The sequence below is a fragment of the Lampetra planeri genome, chromosome 57, assembly GCF_965212315.1.
Source record: "Lampetra planeri chromosome 57, kcLamPlan1.2.h2, whole genome shotgun sequence".
Taxonomy (NCBI): domain Eukaryota; kingdom Metazoa; phylum Chordata; class Hyperoartia; order Petromyzontiformes; family Petromyzontidae; genus Lampetra; species Lampetra planeri.
In genome coordinates this window covers 6,811,372-6,830,707 of record NC_136163.1, presented here as the reverse complement: position 1 = coordinate 6,830,707, position 19,336 = coordinate 6,811,372, and the positions used below count along the sequence as shown (strand labels likewise).

The 19,336-nt window shown below is 54.2% G+C and overlaps 1 protein-coding gene across 2 annotated transcripts in view; it reads left to right on the top strand.

Moving 5' to 3' along the window:
- The window catches only part of DDX10 (DEAD-box helicase 10), a 37,249-nt gene extending 20,193 nt beyond the window's left edge, over window positions 1-17,056 (top strand). For both annotated transcript variants that reach the window (XM_078618251.1, XM_078618250.1), the window contains exons 16-20: window positions 3,783-3,917; window positions 4,584-4,754; window positions 8,481-8,540; window positions 14,020-14,162; window positions 15,154-17,056. In XM_078618251.1, coding sequence (XP_078474377.1) covers window positions 3,783-3,917; window positions 4,584-4,754; window positions 8,481-8,540; window positions 14,020-14,162; window positions 15,154-15,370 — 726 coding nt within the window. In that variant the 3' untranslated portion in view covers window positions 15,371-17,056. The remainder of the gene's footprint in view (window positions 1-3,782; window positions 3,918-4,583; window positions 4,755-8,480; window positions 8,541-14,019; window positions 14,163-15,153) is intronic.
- Window positions 17,057-19,336: the final 2,280 nt, after the last annotated feature.

Genomic DNA, 19,336 nt, shown 5'->3' with positions numbered 1-19,336 from the left:
GATACCGGGACCTGCGGCGTCCGACTCTTGCCCCCCTTCGGTGCACGCCGGTCCGTTTTAACGGCGGCGGCGGCGTTCGTTACCACCGATCGATGTTGAAATCGCGCAGGAAACCGCCGGCGCGTTCTCTTGCTCGTTATCGGTCGGGTTTTACTCGTCAATTAGTCGCCGCTTCGCAGCGCCAAGTGTTAACGGCGCGTTCAGGATCGCAACGAGAAAATCGTGGTTGGAAAGTGCATCACGTGACCACGGACTTACTTCGCCGCACACCTCTGAGCAAGCCGCGTGACAGGAGAGGAGAAGCCTGTAAGCAACCAGCTGTGCAACTGCTCATTCCTGGGTGCAGACACCACTCCACACATGCGATTCGGTTGCATGCAACTAAGTTGCGCACGCCGATCGCTTGGGTTTCGCCAAGCCCTCTGGCCTGCTTGATCGACCCACTGACCAACTAAGCCCAGCCCAGCCCAACCCAAGCATCCTTTTAAAGTCGTCCCATAATTCATGGGCCGCCAGCCAGCATGTGCCGGGTATCTGGCACCAAAGATGCCATCGCCCTGACGCTGGCACCGTGCCGCTGCTGCCGGTAACACGAGAAGGCCCGTGGTGGCTGCGGGGGGAGGGGGGGTGTGGTCGTGGTGGTGACCGCGCGGTGGGAGGGGCGAAAATCTGCGTTTAACGAGCGTGTTTCAGCGCAAGTGCCGGCATGCCAATGCCAGCACGGTGGTTGGCTGGGCGCTGCTGCTGCTGCTGTCACTAAGGTTGAGCCTGTCGCCCCGGGCTGCACTGTTGAAGGGGTCTTGATAGAAATCCGCGGAAGCCATTCAGAGATGTGCAAGCCTTTTTAACGGGTCCCGAGGTCCACACCCCCCCCCCCCGCCAGTTTCACCATCCCACCATGACCATCGTGGTGAAGTATGGTCAAACAACAAGAATTAGTTTCCGCTCGCCACGAAGTGAGCGCAGTGTCAGCACAGTGCTGTTGCGCCCTTTTGATGTGCACTTGGAGCCCATGTGAAGGTGCCAAAGGCTCGCAAGCAGGAGGTCACGTGGCAGACCCCCCCCCCCCCCCCCAGGTGTTACGGGTTTGTGGTCAAACAACCTCCCGTGACTGACCCGGCACGGCGAGTCTTCACACAGCTGTGGAGGGTCAGCGCAGCGATCTGCTTTTTTGTGTCAAGTTCGTTGTCTTTCCCCAGCACCTCCGATTAGCACAGTTGGCTATTTACGGTGGAAAAGAATTTCAACACACATTTACACACACACACACATTTACACACACACACATTTACACACACACACACGACACCTCCGATTAGCACGGTTGGCTACATATGGTGCGAAAGAAGTTCAACGTACGAGGAGGGGGATGTGAATGATAATTATTATTACGGTTCGTGATGAAAATGGCGAAGTTTCAGTGTTTCGCGTGTTCACGTGTTCGCGTTTTCGCGTGTTCACGTGTTCTCACTGCAGCAAGCCTGGGACATTTTTCCCCCGTCTTGGTGTGGCTCAAACAGGTTTGGCCGCCTCCGCACTTTGTTTTCTGCCACCCTAAGTGATCGTCGGGGGTTCGGCGTCAGGTGCACGATTTTGGGTGAGACCTCGCGGCCTCCCGCCGGTCTTCTTGGCACGTGCCTCGTCGTCAATCCACTGCTGGATGAGAGCAGAGATTGCGTCGTTCACATCGGCCGTGATCAGTCCGCTGCTCGGTGAATACCTCCCCGTGCCGTCGCAGTCTCTTCACGGTCCTACGGCGTCCATAGCGCCCCCGCACGCCGGCTCGTTCCATCGCTACTCTGCGCCTGCTCGCAATTCCGCTCAAGAGAGACGGGAAGAGGAGTGCATGGGCCCAGGGAATGTACACAGCTTAGAGGGGCATTGACCAGGAAGCAAAGTGAGCATGCGCAGGATGATGGCACACTGGCGAAGACTGATGGTGGCGAGGCAGCTTGGTGGGGTAAAGTGTGGGTACACCCACCGCTTCCAAAGACTGCTGGTCTGTGTAAAACGGGAGATCGAACACCACTCTCATAATCACCAGAAGTGGCATGAGTAAGTAAAGAAATTGCAGGGCTGCACCTTGCTTAATTGTGATGTATGATGCACGTGTCAAGGTTAACACTTCGGTGCCTTGGAGTGTTTTTCTGATTGAAGGCTCGATCTGAATGTTGATTTCACTCGACGTATTACGTGTGTTAGTACGTATGTGTATTAGGTAGCTTTGTGTGGGAGCGGTGGCGCAGTGGTTAGCACACTGCGCTACGAACCCGGCGTCCCGGGTTCGGTGACGAATATATGAACCGGCCCCGGGCCTCCCCTCGGTCGATGCAGCCTCACATGAGTACCTGGTGCGGTGTGCTGACATCAGCGCTGGGGAGACAAAGGCATCTGGACATGGTGCTGACGACACCAGCCCCAAGGTGCGCTGTTCCGGCTTTATTAGGTGCTCGCTAACAGCACTGAGTTCCAACAGTCTCTGCAGGCTATATGTATGGGTAGTCAGCGGTGGCTTCAGTGGTTTGCGTAATGGGCTATGAACCGATGACCTGGGTTTGATACCCAGGCTTAGCGAACATTGAGTGAGTGGCAAGTGGAATCAGAACTTGACCCGGGTCTTCCCTGTGTCACCTCTGTCGGAAATTAGTACCCGGTACAGATACATTTCATTACTGGGGAGACAAAGGCAGCTGGGCGGGGTGCTGGCCACAACTCCACCACCCCCTCGGGCGCCGTAGTGCACTTAGCCCAACTGTCTGTGGGGAAACTGGAGATGTTTGTCTTGTGTGTGTGTGTTCCTGCGTGTGAATGCACGGGTGTGTGTGTGGCAATGCCTGTGAGTGTGTGTGGGTGCAAACCTGGTAACCCGAGATCGATCCTCACTCATGGTCAACATGGGTGAGGATTATCTGAACTGGTCCTGGGCCTCCCCTAGGTCGACTGAGCCTCAAATGAGTACCTGTTGCAGTGTGTACCCATCACCACTAAGGAGACAAAGGCGGATGGGCGTGGTCTCGGTAACCCACACCCTCGTGTGCTGTGCCGGCCTTCACAGGTGCTCGCTAACAGCACTTGCCCCAACAATCTGTTCAAGGCTACACAGGGGATCTCCGTCTGTCTATACAGCCGTATGCTTAAAAGCATCATGTATATACCGTGCCGCACGGGAGTGTCCAGTTCAGCATCAACAGGTGACATCACCACGGCACCTGTGCAAGGGGCAGGGGCTCTTTGAGGCCACGTGAAGTTCAGCATCTCGTGTCTCGCACACACAATACGCGTGAGGTAGCGGCCAGCGTTGACCCCATTCGAGAGGTCTCCAATAGTCCTGGTGACCAAGGGGAAGAGATGACCCTCAGGCCTGATACTGATCGGGCAGATCTATCTATGGTTCTCTGTGCTAGTTGGTGTGAGGGCACGTGGAGGGGGTTTTTGCGAGGATGGCAGACCTCGGAGGTCGCTGCGCCATCGGCCACGGCGCAGCCGCTGCGGGGTCCAAACGCCAGCAGGAACGACGTTGGTGACGTCGTGCGGTCGTCGCATCGACGGCTTTGGCTGCGATGGCATCTCGAGCCCGACCTCGCCCACGTCCCCTGTTGCTGTGTTTTCCCTATTTCCATTCCCCGTATTCATTCCTGTTGCTGTGTGCGCTTGTACCCTTCCGCATTCTGCTGTAATCTGCCCCCGATGCCTACTTCAACGAGGCCGATATTGTCAAATAAAGACCGTTGCTTGATTGGATATATTGATCCCTGCGACCCCTCCCCCCCCCTCGCCTCCAGGTGACATCGCAGAAGCAGGAGCGGAGGGCCGGCGGCGGCGGCAGCGGCCGCAACAGTCGTGTGCGCGAGGCCAAGCGCGTGCTCAAAAAGAAGCTCAAAGTGAACACTCGCGTCCTGTTCACCGACGAGGGCGAGGTGCGTGCCCAGCGCCGTCGCCGGTGCAGTGCGATGTGGGGATCCGTTTAAAGATTCGCAAAACGACAGCACGTGGGAGCTCCTGCAGCTCGTGGTGGCACTTGTGGTGGTGGCACTTGTGGTGGTGGTGGTGACTGTGGTTGTGGTGGTGATCATGGTGGTGCTGCTGGTTTTGGTGATTGTGGTGGTGGTGATCATGGTGGTGCTGCTGCTCATTGTGCTGCTGCTCATTGTGGTGGTGATGATTGTGGTGGTGATGATTGTGGTGGTGATCATGGTGGTGACTGTGGTGGTGGTGGTGGTGATGATTGTGGTGGTGGTGATCATGGTGGTGCTTCTTCTCATTGTGCTGCTGCTCATTGTGGTGGTGATGATTGTGGTGGTGGTGATCATGGTGGTGCTGCGCGTGGTGGTGGTGGTGATGATTGTGGTGGTGATCGTGGTGCTGGCCGCCCACCCCCTCGTGTACCGTGCCCACCTCAATTGGTGCTACTTGCAAACAGCCCCTTGCCCCCTACAGTCTGTAAAGGCTACACGGGGGGGGATCTTAGTTTTTGGTGCTGATGGTGGTGGTGTTTTTGTTGTTACACGAGCCTCCCCGACTAAAGCGTACGGTGGCCATTCTGACGATGAGTGTGTGTGTCGCGTGCGTACACACACGTGCAGAAGGTGCAGGCCTGGCCGCCGATGCAGAGCATGGCTGCGCTTGACGACGATGAGGACGACGACGACGGGGGGCTGGGAGGCATCGACGTGCAGCAAGCGCGGAAGCGGCTGCACCGGGAGGACAAGGTGGACAAGGAGCTCTACCGGGAGAAGGTCAAGAAGAAGCACAGGGTGAGTGTGCTGCCTGCTACTGCTGCTGGTGCAGCAGGTGGTGGTGCTGGTGTAGAAGATGATCTGGGCTAGGGGTGGTGTCATCCCCCCCACCCACCCATGGTCACGCCTCTAATGTATGTAAGCGTGTGGGTGCATGTGGTACATACGTGCTTACATACATTCACCGTGTCCCATGGTGAATTAACAATAATAATATCGCCTTGTGATGCGCCGCCACGCCGCAGTGTCCGCTCGCTCTCAGAGAGAGGCGACTCGGAGACGTGACGAGGGAGTCGCAGATGAGCGGGGAGGCCGCAGCAGTCGTGCGGGGTGGGGGTTTTGTCAACATTTTTGTGATCCACCAACCCTCCCCTCGCCTCCACAGTGCACGATTACAGGCCACGTGGACAGCCACCACCGCCTGCCAATTTACACATACTTTGTGTGCGAGTGTGTTGGGGTCTACGCGTACGAGAGAATGTGTGTAAGTGTGTGTGTGGTGTCCGATAAAGGATGAGCGGTGGCGCAGTGGTTAGCGCGCTACGCTACGAATATGGCAACCCGAATTCGATTGCGGTTCATGGCCACCACCGGTGATGTCCTCCCCTAGGTCGACTCGGCCCCAAATGAGTACCTGGTGCGATGTGTAAACATCGCCACTAGGGAGACAAAGGCGGTTGGGCTTGGTGCTGGCCACCCCCTCGTGTGCCTTCATAGGTGCTACTCTCTAACAGCACTTGTCCTGACAGTCTGTTAAGGCTATATGGGAGATCTTTGTCTTCGGTGTCAGATAAAGGTGCCTGTGTGTTTGTTATATTCACATGTATGGCTGAGTGGGTGTGCGAGTGAGCGTGTGTATTTGTGCGAGCGTATGCGTGTGTTGGAACAGCGCTATCACTGCGCCATGCACCTGTGTGTGTGTGTGTTGGCATGTGTGCATGTTAGTGTTAGCACGTGTATGTGTGTGTATTAGCGTGTGTGTTAGGTAGGGAGCGGTAGTGTAGCGGTTAGCGCTACGCTGCGCTATGAACCCGACGACCCGAGTTTGATTCCCACTCACGGCCAACACCGGTGACGATTATCTGAACCGGTCCTGGGTGTCCCCTAGGTCGACTCAGCCTTCAATGAGTACCTGGTGCAGTGTGTAAACATCATCAATGAGGAGACAAAGGTGGTCGGGCTGGTGCTGGCCACCCACCCCCTCGCGTGCTGTGCCGGCCTTCATAGGTGCTCGCTAACAGCACTTGCCCCTATAGTCTTTAGGCTATACCGGGGATTTTTGTCAAGCACCGGAGTGTGTTAGCGTGTGCGCGTGTTAGTGTTGGTGCGTGTATGTGTGTGTGTTTTAGTGCGTGTGTGCATTAGCACGGCACTGTCAGCACGTGCACTGGCGTGCCGGGCCCCGGGCATCGCAGCCGCAGCAGACTGTGCTCCCCACCCCTTGCACAAAGTCTCGTTTCAATCCGCTCCATCCGCCACCCCACGGCAGAGATTTTACAGCTCGGCGCGTCGCCGCATAATTTACTTTCATTAAATCTCTTTTATTGGATCATTTTTTCAGGGAAGAGCCGGGGATGCCGTCGCGTGAGATCCGATCGATCGGCAAATAAAACTCGCCGTGCTTTTTTTTGTTCGTTATCAGTTGAGTCGAGTAACTTTTCCCCCCCGATTTCCCAAAGGGGTTTGACTCGGTACTGGTTGTTTAACCATACTTCACCATCCTGGTCAATGCGGCTTAGTGCCCAGAACCGGTTTAGGTATCACCCTTGCCACCTATGCCAGCAGCGACAGGGAATCAAATCCAGATCAGTGGGTTCATACCACAACGCCCTACCTGCTGCGCCATGGCTCCACCAAAATGCTTCAGCACTCGAATATTAGGGCACTAAGATGGGGCTTCTGGGTTGGTGGCGGTCCGTGGATTTTATCTGTTGTGGCTCTGGCAAGAAGAGAGTATTCGTGGCAGTGGCGGGCATTAGCAAGTAACCGTGGCCTCTTGTGGACCTAGCCATGGCAAGTATTATTTGGTACTCGCCTTGGGAAGTATTTGGCCTTGGCTGTGGCAAGTAGTGTCTGGTGACCACTACCTGCTGTAGGCAAGGACCGTGGCAAGTTGCAAGGGAGTGGCCGCGGCAGACCGTGTGTAGTGGCCACAATCTGTTATGGGCGGTGGCGCTGACTGGTGGGTGGCTGAGAGGTAGCAGCCGTGGCAGGGTGCCACGGCGGCTGGCTTGCCTCTCGCCCCTCACGGCATGGCAGGTTCGGGCGTTTCCACCGTGCTCGCCACGTGGCGGTGCCAAATCGTGGGCACGCCGCTGCTAAATCGGGCGCCCGGTTCCTCTCCCTCCGCCGCGCCAGGCGCGGTTCACAAGAGAGAGGCTGGAGGACGACCAGTCGAGCCGGGGGGGCTGGCGCTGTTGCTCGCAGAAGCGCGGCCCACCAATCGGTTTTACAGTCGTGCCACGCATGCATGTGCGTGCGTGTAAGAATAATCAGCTGTTTGCAATATATACAATAGCTGTGCACATGGCAAAGCGGCATGGCAATGTGCCGAGCGGAGGTTTGCCATGACGGGCGTTCACAAACAAAATGTAAAAGCTGCAATGGCACGGAGACGCCCGCTGGTCAGTGCCGGTCAGTGAAGGTGGAGAGCAGCGTGGACATGGCAGCATAGAAGTAGACGACGATTTTCTTGCATTTCCGTCTGCTACGTAGATGGTTTGTTGGAATCGCGTTAAAAGATGGCAGGGGGGCTGTACGAACGACAGAACGTGTGTACAGATTAGAGACATCGTATTCGCCGTTAAGAAAAGTGAGTGAGCTTGGACGGTTTGTTGCATCGCGAGAGATGGCGACGGCATGGGGGAGGCCTTCGCCCAGCCGTGGGTAGGTCGCGGTTCGTGGCCATTCAAGGCGCTAGCTTGTTTAAGCTGAGAGCTTGGTGGTGCCACCATCGTTTTGATTTGAGGCGACACTGGTGGAGCGGTGGGGCATGGCGCACATGCCAACAAGCGCGGCTTGTTGGCATGTGCGAGTGGTTTGTTTGGATTATCAGCGGTAGCCAAGGTATACAGAAATAATTGACCGACAATGGTTAACCACGACACTGGATTTCATAAACCTATGTTACGATAAGTCATTAAATTTTGGGTTGGGCCACGTAATGATTTTATCAAATTTGTGTCGTCAAGACCAAAATCGGGCCAGAAAATTAAAGCCCCCTGCCCGAGTTGGCGCAAACAGTGGAACGGGGGGTGGTGGTTCCGGTGGTGGTGCGGGTGCTGCTGCAGGTGCCGGAACTTTGAGTGGGCACACGAGTTCCGTGGTTCGTGAAATCACGGTGTAAGCCGACAAGGCTTTGGGCGATGATGCGGCAGCCCCCCCCCCCCCCCCCCCCCCCGATTAATACTACGCGCCCGTCTGTTTCACACTGGACAATAGAAATCCAGTGATGTCATTAGAGACGAAGTCGTCGTGTGCCGGCGTTATGGTCCACATTGGCCAAAAATGTGAAAAGCCGCACCACCAGAGTACACATCGCAACACGACCCCCCTACCATGGAACTACAGCAGACTGCAAAACACCGCAGCGCCTTCCTTCGTGATAGCCTCGCGCTGCACGAACGGTGTGAATATCAAATGCACTCAAATATATGTTCCAGTATTATTATTCTTTTTATCAGAGTCGGTAAACCGGCCACACTGGGTGGTCTAACTGGGCACCGTGCTTTGTTGTTGTTGCAGGAACAACGACTGCGAGCCAAGGAGGAGCGCAGAGCGCTGAGCAAGCGTGGACGCAACAAGGTGAGCACAAGCGCATCATGCAGGCTGCCATGGAGAGGTGGGAGGGAGCGGGGCCCTGGTGCAGTTACACCGCCTGCACACTCGATAGATGCACCATTGATACAAGGTGTGTTTCAGACGTAGTAGTAGTAATGATTTGCGCTTAACAGACGCCTTTCACGGCTTCTCAAGGCGCCACGTGTGTGGATGGGACAGAGATAATAATGGAGCCGTGTGGCAGAATGAGATCCAGAGAGGAACGAAGCTGAGAAATGTTTAAAAAATATTGACTCCTTTACGGGAGCCTGATGTCCTACAGCAGGAAGTTCCACTTGAATCTAGAGGTGATTGGGTTGGCTCTGCAAAGCTCTTAACTCTGAGCCGGCAACGCTGAGAGCCAGGGTTCGAATCCAGTTTCAGTCGCCTAACTACAGCGATTATACCGGGTTTTAATGTGCCGCCATTAACTGACACAGAGACACGTCCACTCAAACGGACATCCACAGCCTCACCTAGACATCCATGGACACAAGAAAACACTCATACTGCGTAGAGATCCACAGACCTATATTGACGGAATTGTGATTATAAACCAGATTATAAACCAACAAGTGTGTAGCGAATTGATGTCCATAACCAGGTAACCAATGACCGCACGTAAAAAGTCACATTTAACTTGGCTAAATTCCTGCTCTAAGAACCACAAGTTAACATTGTGACTGGCGTGTCACGAACGCGTCTCTAGCCAGGTGGCAAGTGGTGGCGGTGGTGGCGCAGCGCCCCCAGTGTGTGATTGACAGAGGTCACTTCTCCGATGACGGCTTGCGCCGCCCTCCCATACGCTGGCGCGCGGGGGGCGATGCACCCTTGGTGTTTCACGACGGTGACAACGCAGTCAAATTAATGACATTTGGGGAAAGGACAAAAACACGGGTCACAAGACGTGCCAAACACCCCCCCCCCCCCGCATTACCACGACCCCACACGACCCCACACGACTCCACACGACTCCACACGACCCCACTCAGGCCCTGTCGCGAGCCGTAATTTTCGGTAATTTAGCCGTCGTGCGTAAAACTCGCGGGACGTGCGAGCGCCGCAGGCATGCGCCCAGGCTTGTTGCGCGAGTCGGCTTCACGTGAGGGGGGAGGGCCAGGTGTGGAGGGGGGCACGTGTGATCATACTTTTATACTTTTACATGAAATATTCGACCTGGTGAAATCCCTCGAGATGGAACGTCTCGCCAGCAAAGGGTGTCCATGGTACAAACTTGGCGGGGGGGATGGGGGGCACAGACGGCACACCGGCAAAGTTGAACTTGGAGCGCAGGTTTAACGGTGAACAGCATGGGTAGCGGAGCACTCCGTCTCTCATCCGCCTCTCACCCCCCTCCCACACCACGTGTGCATTACCAAAGGCTGCGACGCCCGTCGCTTTATTCTACGCACCGATGCTACGGGGCTGCATCTAACAACGCAGAAATGTGTCAATCGTGCATTTAATTGCACGCATCAGTCGGGGTTTGGAATTAGTGGGTTAGGGATTAATGGGTTAGGGTTAGTGGGGTAGGGTTAGTGGGGTAGGGTCCAGTGGTGTCCATCTCAGGCACGCTGAGAGGAAGCCCTCCAGGGTGGAGACCGAAAGGCCAAGATGAGGTGGAGATTTTGGCCCAGTAAGGGAAGGCGTGGAGGAAGAGGAGCAGGCCTCACAGGTGTGAGGCAAATACCAGAAAGATGATGTCGCTGCAACGGATGGTGGCTGTGGTGGTCGAGACCAGCGACCGAGTGACACCCACAGGAGGGGACGTGCCGGAGAGCCCATCCACGGCAGAGATGCGGCGATGAAATGAGCTGCGGTAGGAGATGGATTGTTGTCTTTCAGGGCCTTGAAAGAGCGCGGCGGTTTGGGGATGCCCTTTATCCCGCAGTGATTAGATCACAGTTCATGGTTGCTGATGTGGCACGTTATTAGTTCCCGTAAGCCATCCACATTTGTAAAAACTGCAGCCATCATAACTTCTATCTGCTCCACAGTCGCCCGTTTGATCTCCCGCCACGGAAGTCCAAACACAGGCAAACCACTATCTACCCAGGAGCCGGCGTCACCCTGCCATTACACATGTATGGTGATAATCTGGTGATTGCCGCTAATTCAGAGGAGTTGCTGCTGCTGAACCTGGGGCATGCCACTTAGAGGTGGGGCCTTACCACCAGCTCCACCAAAACTTAGCACCTGCCTGGGTATTTTATGCCATCAAACACTCCACCCCTTCAACTCCCTATTGGCGATGGGGCAGTTGTGGAGAGAGTGGAGAGTTTTCCATACCTGGGCAGTGTGCTAATCTGACAGACAAGGCTGCATTGGCTGGATTATGTAGCCCACATGCCCAGCCACCGCATGCCCTAAACAGCTTTTGTTCGGTCAGATATAGGGGGCTAAATGGGCACAGCTCGGGCTAGAGGAGAGATGGAGTGATATGGTACAAGAGGATGTAGAGCTGATTGGACTTGCCAATGATTGGTACCAGCAGTGTCAAGATCTTCCTCTGTAGAGGCTCGTAAAGGACGCTACAGGCGGTTGGAGGCAGTCGCTCTCCAGCAACGGAGGGCAGAGGAGTGATGCTTACAACAATGAGCAAAGCGCCACGTGGAAAAAACACAGCAAGTTGGCACAGTAGGGGGCACAGCTGGTGCATCAGCCACTCATCTCTGTCAATAAACCCATCGCACCTGGGTCTGTCCCGTGACCTCCTGCCAGCGAGCGTTCGACACTTCACGTAGCCTTAAAGTGCACTTGGCCTGGCACAAGTGCTGTGGTGATGTCATCGCCACCTAGTTGTGAATGGCGTTTTTTGTTGTTGGAAAGTGTGGGGACCGCCGCCTCTTCCAAGATGTTTGGCCAGCGTGGAAGATGACTGGATCTCTAGAGGCTCCCTCTGGTCGAAGCCCTTCTGCCAGCAGTGGCGTGAGCGAGCAATTGCGGGGCTGTGCCTTTGCCGTTGACCACAGTGTCAAATATAAAATAATAAAAATATAATTGTGATAAATAATTGGGTGTGGAAGGGGTTAATTGGATACAAGCCAATTACGTAGATCAGGGCGGCATTGTGGGGGGCAGCGTTGTGAGTTATGTGGTGGGGGACCCTGCCCTGTTCATGTGTTGACAAGTTTAATTAAAACATAAATAATGTTTAACATACATAATGTTTTACGGCATTGCCCCTAAAACCCGAACAATGCTCTCACACGCCCGGCATGTATTGACAATCCAACGCTCACCGATTCACTGCGCTCGCTCACCAGTGCTCGTTCACCATCTTGTCACTCTTCTTTTGCGACTGCTACTACCGTGGTTGCTTTTCCCGTGAACTTCGCTTGTTGATTCCGCCAGTCGTGTTGAGGACTGATCGATCATTTCATTTCATCCACCACCACACTGTTCAACCACTGCGCTGCTGATCACAGTAACACGCTCACCCACTCACTCACCACACTCCGATCACAGAAACACAATTACCCACTCGCTCACCCACTCATTCACCCACTCACTCGCCACACTAAGTCACAACACCACACTCACCAACTCGCTCACCACACTCGGGTCACAGCACACTTACCCACTCGCTCACCGCAATGCAGGTCACAACACTCTCTCTCCTCATAATAACCTTGCTCTACTCAGGAAACGTAACAACTCTTTATCTATTGCTGTTTGTCGCTGGCCGCTTTGGGCCTTTGCTCAGCAACCGTTCTCATAAAAATACGCTGTGGTATGGATGCTGGCTCACCCAACTCGATGCAAACCCGAGATCGACTTGTGCAAATTATAAGTGGTGCACTGCTTGCTGCAAGTCATGTGATGATGCCAGCAGCCACAAATTGGGGACCTGATTGGTGAAAAAAATAGTTTACACAGTTGGCGATGCTTTTTGCCCTCACGCAACTTTAACAGTCGGTCAAAAAACGAATTCATGCTGAAGAAACGGGGGTGATGGGGTGGCATCGTGACCATCTTCATCACGGTCGTCACTCGTGACCAATCCACTGCTGGTTGTCGGCCTCCCTAAGCCGTAAGTGTCTCTCGCCACCCTACGATGTAGCGGAGAGAATCCACCACGTGGTGTGCGTGGGGGTCGCCGCACCGTCCCTCCCGGCGCCCGTGGACACAGCGCGTCGCTCCGAACGACCCTCGCCTGGAACTCGGCGATGAGCTCTCCTCCCCGTGCGATGCACCCTGGACTCGCGCTTCTGTCTCTCTAACTCGCTCTCCTCCACTGCTCCACTCCCCTCTTCCCCTGTTCACTTGCCCTCTCCCCTCCACTCGCGCCCACCCCCTACCCCACCTGGGGGCGAGACAGATCCACACATGCCTCACGCCACTCTCCTCCCCTTCACTCTTCCTTTCTTCTCTCCCTTCTCATCTCCCCTCTACGCCCTCCCCTCCCCCTCACTCTTCCCTCCCCTTTTCTCGTCCCCACTCTCTTCTCCACTACACTCCCCTCCTTTCTTCTCTCCTCTATTCCCCTCCCCTCTCCTTTCTCTGCACTCCCCTCCCCGCCTGAGGGCTTGGCGGAGCGGTGTGCGTTCCGCTGCGCCGCGCTACGCTCTGCACCCCTCCCTAGGTGGGGCCCGGCGCTCGTGGAGGGTAGTGAGCGTGGAGAGTGTGGTGGGCGTGAGGCGAGCGTGATGGGACGAGTGTGATGGGACGAGCGTGTGATGCGGGTGACGAGTGTGACGTGTGCATCTGTCCTTGCATTTGCTCGTGTGTCTTTGTGCTCGCTAACAGCACTTGCCCCAACATTATGTTAAGGCTGTGTGGGGGATCTGTGTCTTTGTGTGTTTGTGTACATGCCTATTTGTGTGTGAGTACGTACCTAAGTCTGTGTGTAGTGGGTAGCACACTCCGATACCAACCTGGGCACCCGATTCCCAGCCACAGCTAACCACACTGGGAGAATGATATCGAAACCAGTTTTGGGCCACCCCTAGGTCGACTCGGTCTCAAATGAGTACCTGATGTGGCGTGTAAATATCGCCACTGGGTAAACAAAGACGGTCAGGGGTGGTGCTGGCCAAGCACCCCCTTGTGTGCTGTGTCGCCCTTCATGGGTGCTCCATAACAGCACTTGCCCTATCAGTCTGTCAAAGGCTATGTGGGGTATCTTTGTACATCTTCTTGGTTCTTTCGGTAAAGTCACGTAGAAGGGAAGTAATAAAATAATAAAAATAAAACATAATAAAACAATTCTCACGACGTTTCGGCCACAACGCAAGCAGCCGTCCTCAGGCGAAGAATCATTCTTCGCCTGAGGACGGCTGCTTGCGTTGTGGCCGAAACGTCGTGAGAATTGTTTTATTATGTTTTATTTTTATTATTTTATTACTTCCCTTCTACGTGACTTTACCGAAAGAACCAAGAAGATGAATCCCTGCAGTCACGAAAGCTTTAAATCGAAATTTATCTTTGTACATTTACCTACCTGCGCGCGTGTGCATTGCAGGATGAGGCGGGCACCGCCGTCCTCGGCCGCAGCGACGACAGCGACGACGAGCGAGAGGACTTTGACCCCAGCACCCTGCCTGACCCCGACAAGTACCGCGATGAGGAGGGGGAGAAACGTGGAGTCTCCGACGAGGGCGACAGGTACGCGCGGAGCAACTGGACAAATGCACGTGCACACGCCTGGCCATTCTGTCAAATCCACTGCTGGATGAGAGGTTCCGCATGCCGCTTGGGTCGCGGGGAGCTATTTGACTTCACCGTGCTGGTCGGCGCGGGTCGGTGACGGTGGGGAGCACAGACGTGCGGCGGATTGTGTTTTGCCTGTCCTCTCTGCTTCGGGCTACGTTGCCCCGTAACCAGTGAAGGGTGTTGGGTACATGTTCATATGCACAATTACAATATCGTCACCCATAGTGTTGACAATTGCAGCCTCCAACTCTTATTAACTACTCCATCTGTCTCGCCTCTCTCGGTTGATGTGCTATGCAGAACGGCCATTGCCCAACACGTCACCGATTGTTTATTACATTAATTTGATGGCCACAGTGGCATCGCTCTTAGCTATTGAGCAAAGCGAGAGTGGGCTTGGGGCAGGATTAGCAACGGAGTGATAGCCAAAGTATGGAATGCATCCGAGGGGACGTCCATCACGTGGAGGAGATGGAGCAGTGAGATTAGTTTGCGGGCAGTCGCAAGTTGGATTTAAGACATCACAAGATTGTGGGATGACGGTGGCTCAGTCAACACTCCACATTAAAGCCACATTGTATAAACCTAACACTTAGGGTTTGGCAGCCAGTCAGAATTGAGTCATTATTGTTTTTTTGTTGTTACGCCATGATGATCTGGCCAAATTTTTGTCATAAGACCCTCCCCTCCACCTGACACTATCGGACAACCACGTGTCAATTAAATGTAACTGCTACTAACTTTGGATGTGAGAATTGTTCAACTCCACCGGTGAGTGAGCAGAATTGATAATATAATAATTGGTGCATCATTAAACCCTTGCACGCAAGGTGACAATTTAGTTTATTGACCGTGTCGGGGCCTTGTAGGGCCTTTACAACACTAATTTGGCCGGATTCCTTGCACGTGTCCTGACCTATTGCTCGCCCCTCCCCCACCGCAGCTCGTCGCAGGAGAGCGGCGAGGATGGTGGAGAGCCAAAGACGGCGGCAATGGCGACGAGCAGGGACCGCCGCGGCACGGGCCCTCTCCGCAAGCGGCGACGGGCACAGTCGAACGACGACGATGATGATGATGATGATGCTGGCGGGAGGGTGATGGACACGGGGCTGTCTCTGGCCGAAGACGAGGAACTTGTGCTGCACCTGCTCCGTCAGTAGAGGCCGAGCGGCCATGCAGCCTTTTGTCGGCACGGCGGGGACGTATGGCCGAGAGATGGACTCGAGCGAAGGCCGATCACTGTGAACACATCAACATCATCAGTAATAATTTCACAATTTATATTTTTTGGTTAGGCCATGTACTGGAATGATCTGGTCCAATTTGTTGCGAAACTCTTGACCACCCAACGATTTAAACGGTCACATGATGTACAAGCGTTTAACGATGTGCCAATTATTATTGATTCCGCTAGTTGAAGACCGGAATTCTGGCAAAGTCTTTACGTGGCCTTAACCCAAAATTCGATTATAAATGGTAGTATTGGCTGCGAAAGCCTCTGCGTTAAGTAAACAATAATTGGAACGTATCGGTTTTCTACATGCAATCGCATTTTTAGACCCTTTACTGAAATAACATAATTGATCAAAAAAATTACGTTCGGGTGGCAGGCAGAGGCGGTGTCGGTGGGGAGGGAGGGAGCCAGGACAGGAAAACACGGGAAGGAGGGCGACACCGTGGCACTGCAGCCATGGGCCCAACAAGAACCACAACGACGAGCCCCTTGGACAACCAGGGCAGTGCCAATGAGCCCCCCAGCGTATCAGCAGGGGACCATTGTGCGATTACAAAAAATGTACAGTATCATTTGGATCTGATGATTAATAATGTATTTTATATGTAATGTCTCTTTTTTTACCCAGGAAGCCTCGCCGGCTATCAGCATGTGTGCGAGTTGTTGTACTCCGTGTGGGAGGGGACCAGGGAACCCCCTTGTAGAATGTGGCCGTGTCCTCGCAGCGCTGAGGAGTCCCGGCGTCCAAAATCCTCCCGGCACTCACGCCTGCCTACACCCCCTCTCGTCTCACTCTACTCCCCTCTACACACTCGCTTACCCCTCCTGTCCTACTACACTTCACTCAATCCTACCCCTCCCCTCTCATTCTACTCCCCTCCAACACTCTCCTACCCCTCCGCTCTCATCTCACTCTGCTCCCCACCACACACTCTAATACCCCTCCCCTCTTGCCCTACTACCCTCACTCTCCTACCCCTCATCTTTTCTCAGTGGGAGGTCGCTCATTCTCCTCTGTTGTCCCCAGTCTGGAAATCCCTTCTCCAAGCCATCTATGCTGTCCACTCCCTGATTAAGTCCAGGTTCAAGACCATCCCCTTTTCTCTCCGCCTATGGTCGACTGCCTCTCCCAAACAATTAAGCCAACTTACTTTCTGTGTTGTCTTGAGCTGCGGTTACTTGCAGATGCCGCTATGCTAATTCTTCCAGTAGAATTACTTCTGACATTCATCTGTTGAATCAAACTTGCAATCGTCATTATTTCGCAATGAATATGCAGTGCGAGGAGCCGGTGCAGCACTGCACCATGAACAAGGCGACCTGTGCTAGTTAACCAGCCACTTGCCCAGCCACGGCTGACATCAGTGGCGAGCGACTGAATCTCGTCTCCCTTGGCCAGCCTGCACTGATGAGTGGGGTCAAGCATCGTCAAAACAACCCTCACGACCGACAGTTGTAGAGGCCTTCATCCAGCAGTGGATTGAGAAATGGTTGTAAATTATATTATGAATATAATCTTGTACGTTTACACCATTGTATATTTTATACGTTTATGTAACTACTGCAGATTCAACTCAATAGAAAAAATAAATATGAATTTGAGACCCTGAAATGTGATCATTGTTGACTGTTAAAACATGTTAATTGTTGAAGACACGCTACCGACTCTACAGGACCACGTGCGGGTTTCCTCTGGTTTGGTAATCGTCAATGTTGAGACAAATGCCCTCCAAAGTGACCGCACAGGATGTGGGCGTGGCTAATCGAAGGTGCTACCCCATTAGCCACTCCATATACAACCCCATACTGGCTTTGTATACTCAGCTGTCGTCTATTCTCATACCCCCTTTCCACTGGCGCATCGGAGCCACGGCAGCATGGGCAAGCATGGCACAGGTGTTTTTTCCACTTGCATTTCACCGGGTCAAGCCGGAAGCTAGCCTTACAAGACGACACCCAGGTCACCCCAGGTCTGTCTTGCAAATGAGACTCATCCTGGTCCCTTGAGTTCTCAGCTGGTTATACAATAATCTTTACACGAATCTGTCCCTGGTCCAAAATGGGCAAGGGATGGGGCAACACTTTATTAAAACACCTCGCTCGGCAGTACAGTCCCAGAACACTCAGGGTTACTGTCCTCCTGTACCACTGTCTGGGGAGGTACTGCCTCCGGGCTGACTCACCCTGACACAGGGCTACACTCGGGGTCCTCCGGCTATGGGTGCCTAGGGGGAGGCTATTCTAGCTCGCCCTCGCCAGGTGGCAAGTTCCGACCACTGACCCACTGGACCCGGCCCTTACAAGGACGTCGGGCCAGGGGTTCCCAGGGTCTCACCACTGAGCCGCACAGAGGAGTCCCGGCCCTGACGAGGACAGCGGGGCGAGGGGTCTCAGGGTCCTAGCTAGCTGCTCTTGGCTTCGGTCTTCAACTGGTCCCGATCAGCTCCTTGCCCATCGAGGGGGGGGGCTGCGTGGGATCCCAGATCCCCCGCAGCCCCCCCCTCCCCCCCGTTGGGGGCGCCTAGGGGCTTCGCTGTGTGGATCCTGAGCCCCCAGCAGCCCCTCCCCTCTTGGGCTGCCACTGCAGCCCCTCCGCTGGCGGGACAAGGTACTGCCCTAGATGGGCCCCGTCCACCATTGCAGGTAAGTGCGGCCCATCTACGGCGCGACATTTGTAACGTCAGTGGGACGTTTCGACTCGTGCAGTGGAAAAGCAACCCCTGCTGCCCCGACCTGTTTCAGGCTGGCTCAGGGCGGCCACACCACTACTCGGAGGTGCCAGTGGAGTTCCAAGTAGTAGTCGTAGCTCGTTGTGTGTGGCAGTGGACACTCCCCATACACCGTTCTGCTCGGTGGACTAAACCCAGGCGAGGGGAGCCAGGTATCCAGAGTGATGTCTCCGTGCGAGTCTGGATTCCCGTGCGAGTCTGTGGGTCTCCGTGTGAGTTTTTGCCCTTCATCTGCAGCTGACCCCAGGATGGTCGTCTCTTAGTTCATCCCACCACGTCTAAGTAAAATCGGTCAAGAGTGTGTGGGTAAGTACATTCTTAGGTTTTTTCGGTAAAGTCACGTGGGTAAGCCCTGGGAAATGGACACTCACATGAATCCTGTCACACCCGCAGGGACAGTTGGTGATTGTCCAAGCAGTGTAACAACTTTACCTAGATCGTCGTCAACTCACGATTCCAAATCACAAGTCCCATTAAGGCATTCAATTCGAGCTTCACGATTTCCATTGGCCTGGCCTGCTGTCCTTTAAACCCCGGTTGACCTCAGGAGGTAGCGCCTCTGCCATGTCCACCATTGAAGTCCACGAGGACCTTCCCCCCTCTCCTCCCATCTCATTGTTATCAACATTTGGTTCTCTGGCCGGTGCGTGGGACGTCATGGTGAGATCAGAGGCTTCAGGGAGAGTTGTTCCAACCCTGTGCCAGATGTTATCTCTGCAGAGCCCTTGAGCTTCACGGCTACCTATACAGCCAGCTAAGCAGCTACCTCTACAGATACTTATAAAGCTGCCTCTACAGCGACCTATGAAGCTAAAACAAAGGTGAGCGATTGCATGTCCTGTTGAACAACTGAACTTGATGACAAGCGTCGTAGCACTGGCCTTGAAGACCGCCTGTAATCCTTGCATATTACCCGTTGTCTGCTGTGACGAAGGGCTATTTGCCCAATAAGTTGCCTATTATCTTTATTTATTTATTTATTTCCTTTTAAGGCCATACAGTGATATTGACATGGAATGTGTTGAGTTTGTTTTTGTCATTTGCGCTTGGCAACCAAATAACATAAACTGTCACACTCGGGAATCCGGTTGAATCGCAAGTCGGTTCATGCGTGTGTCTCTACGCGAGTCTATGGGTCTCTGTGAGTCTATGTCGCTCTACGC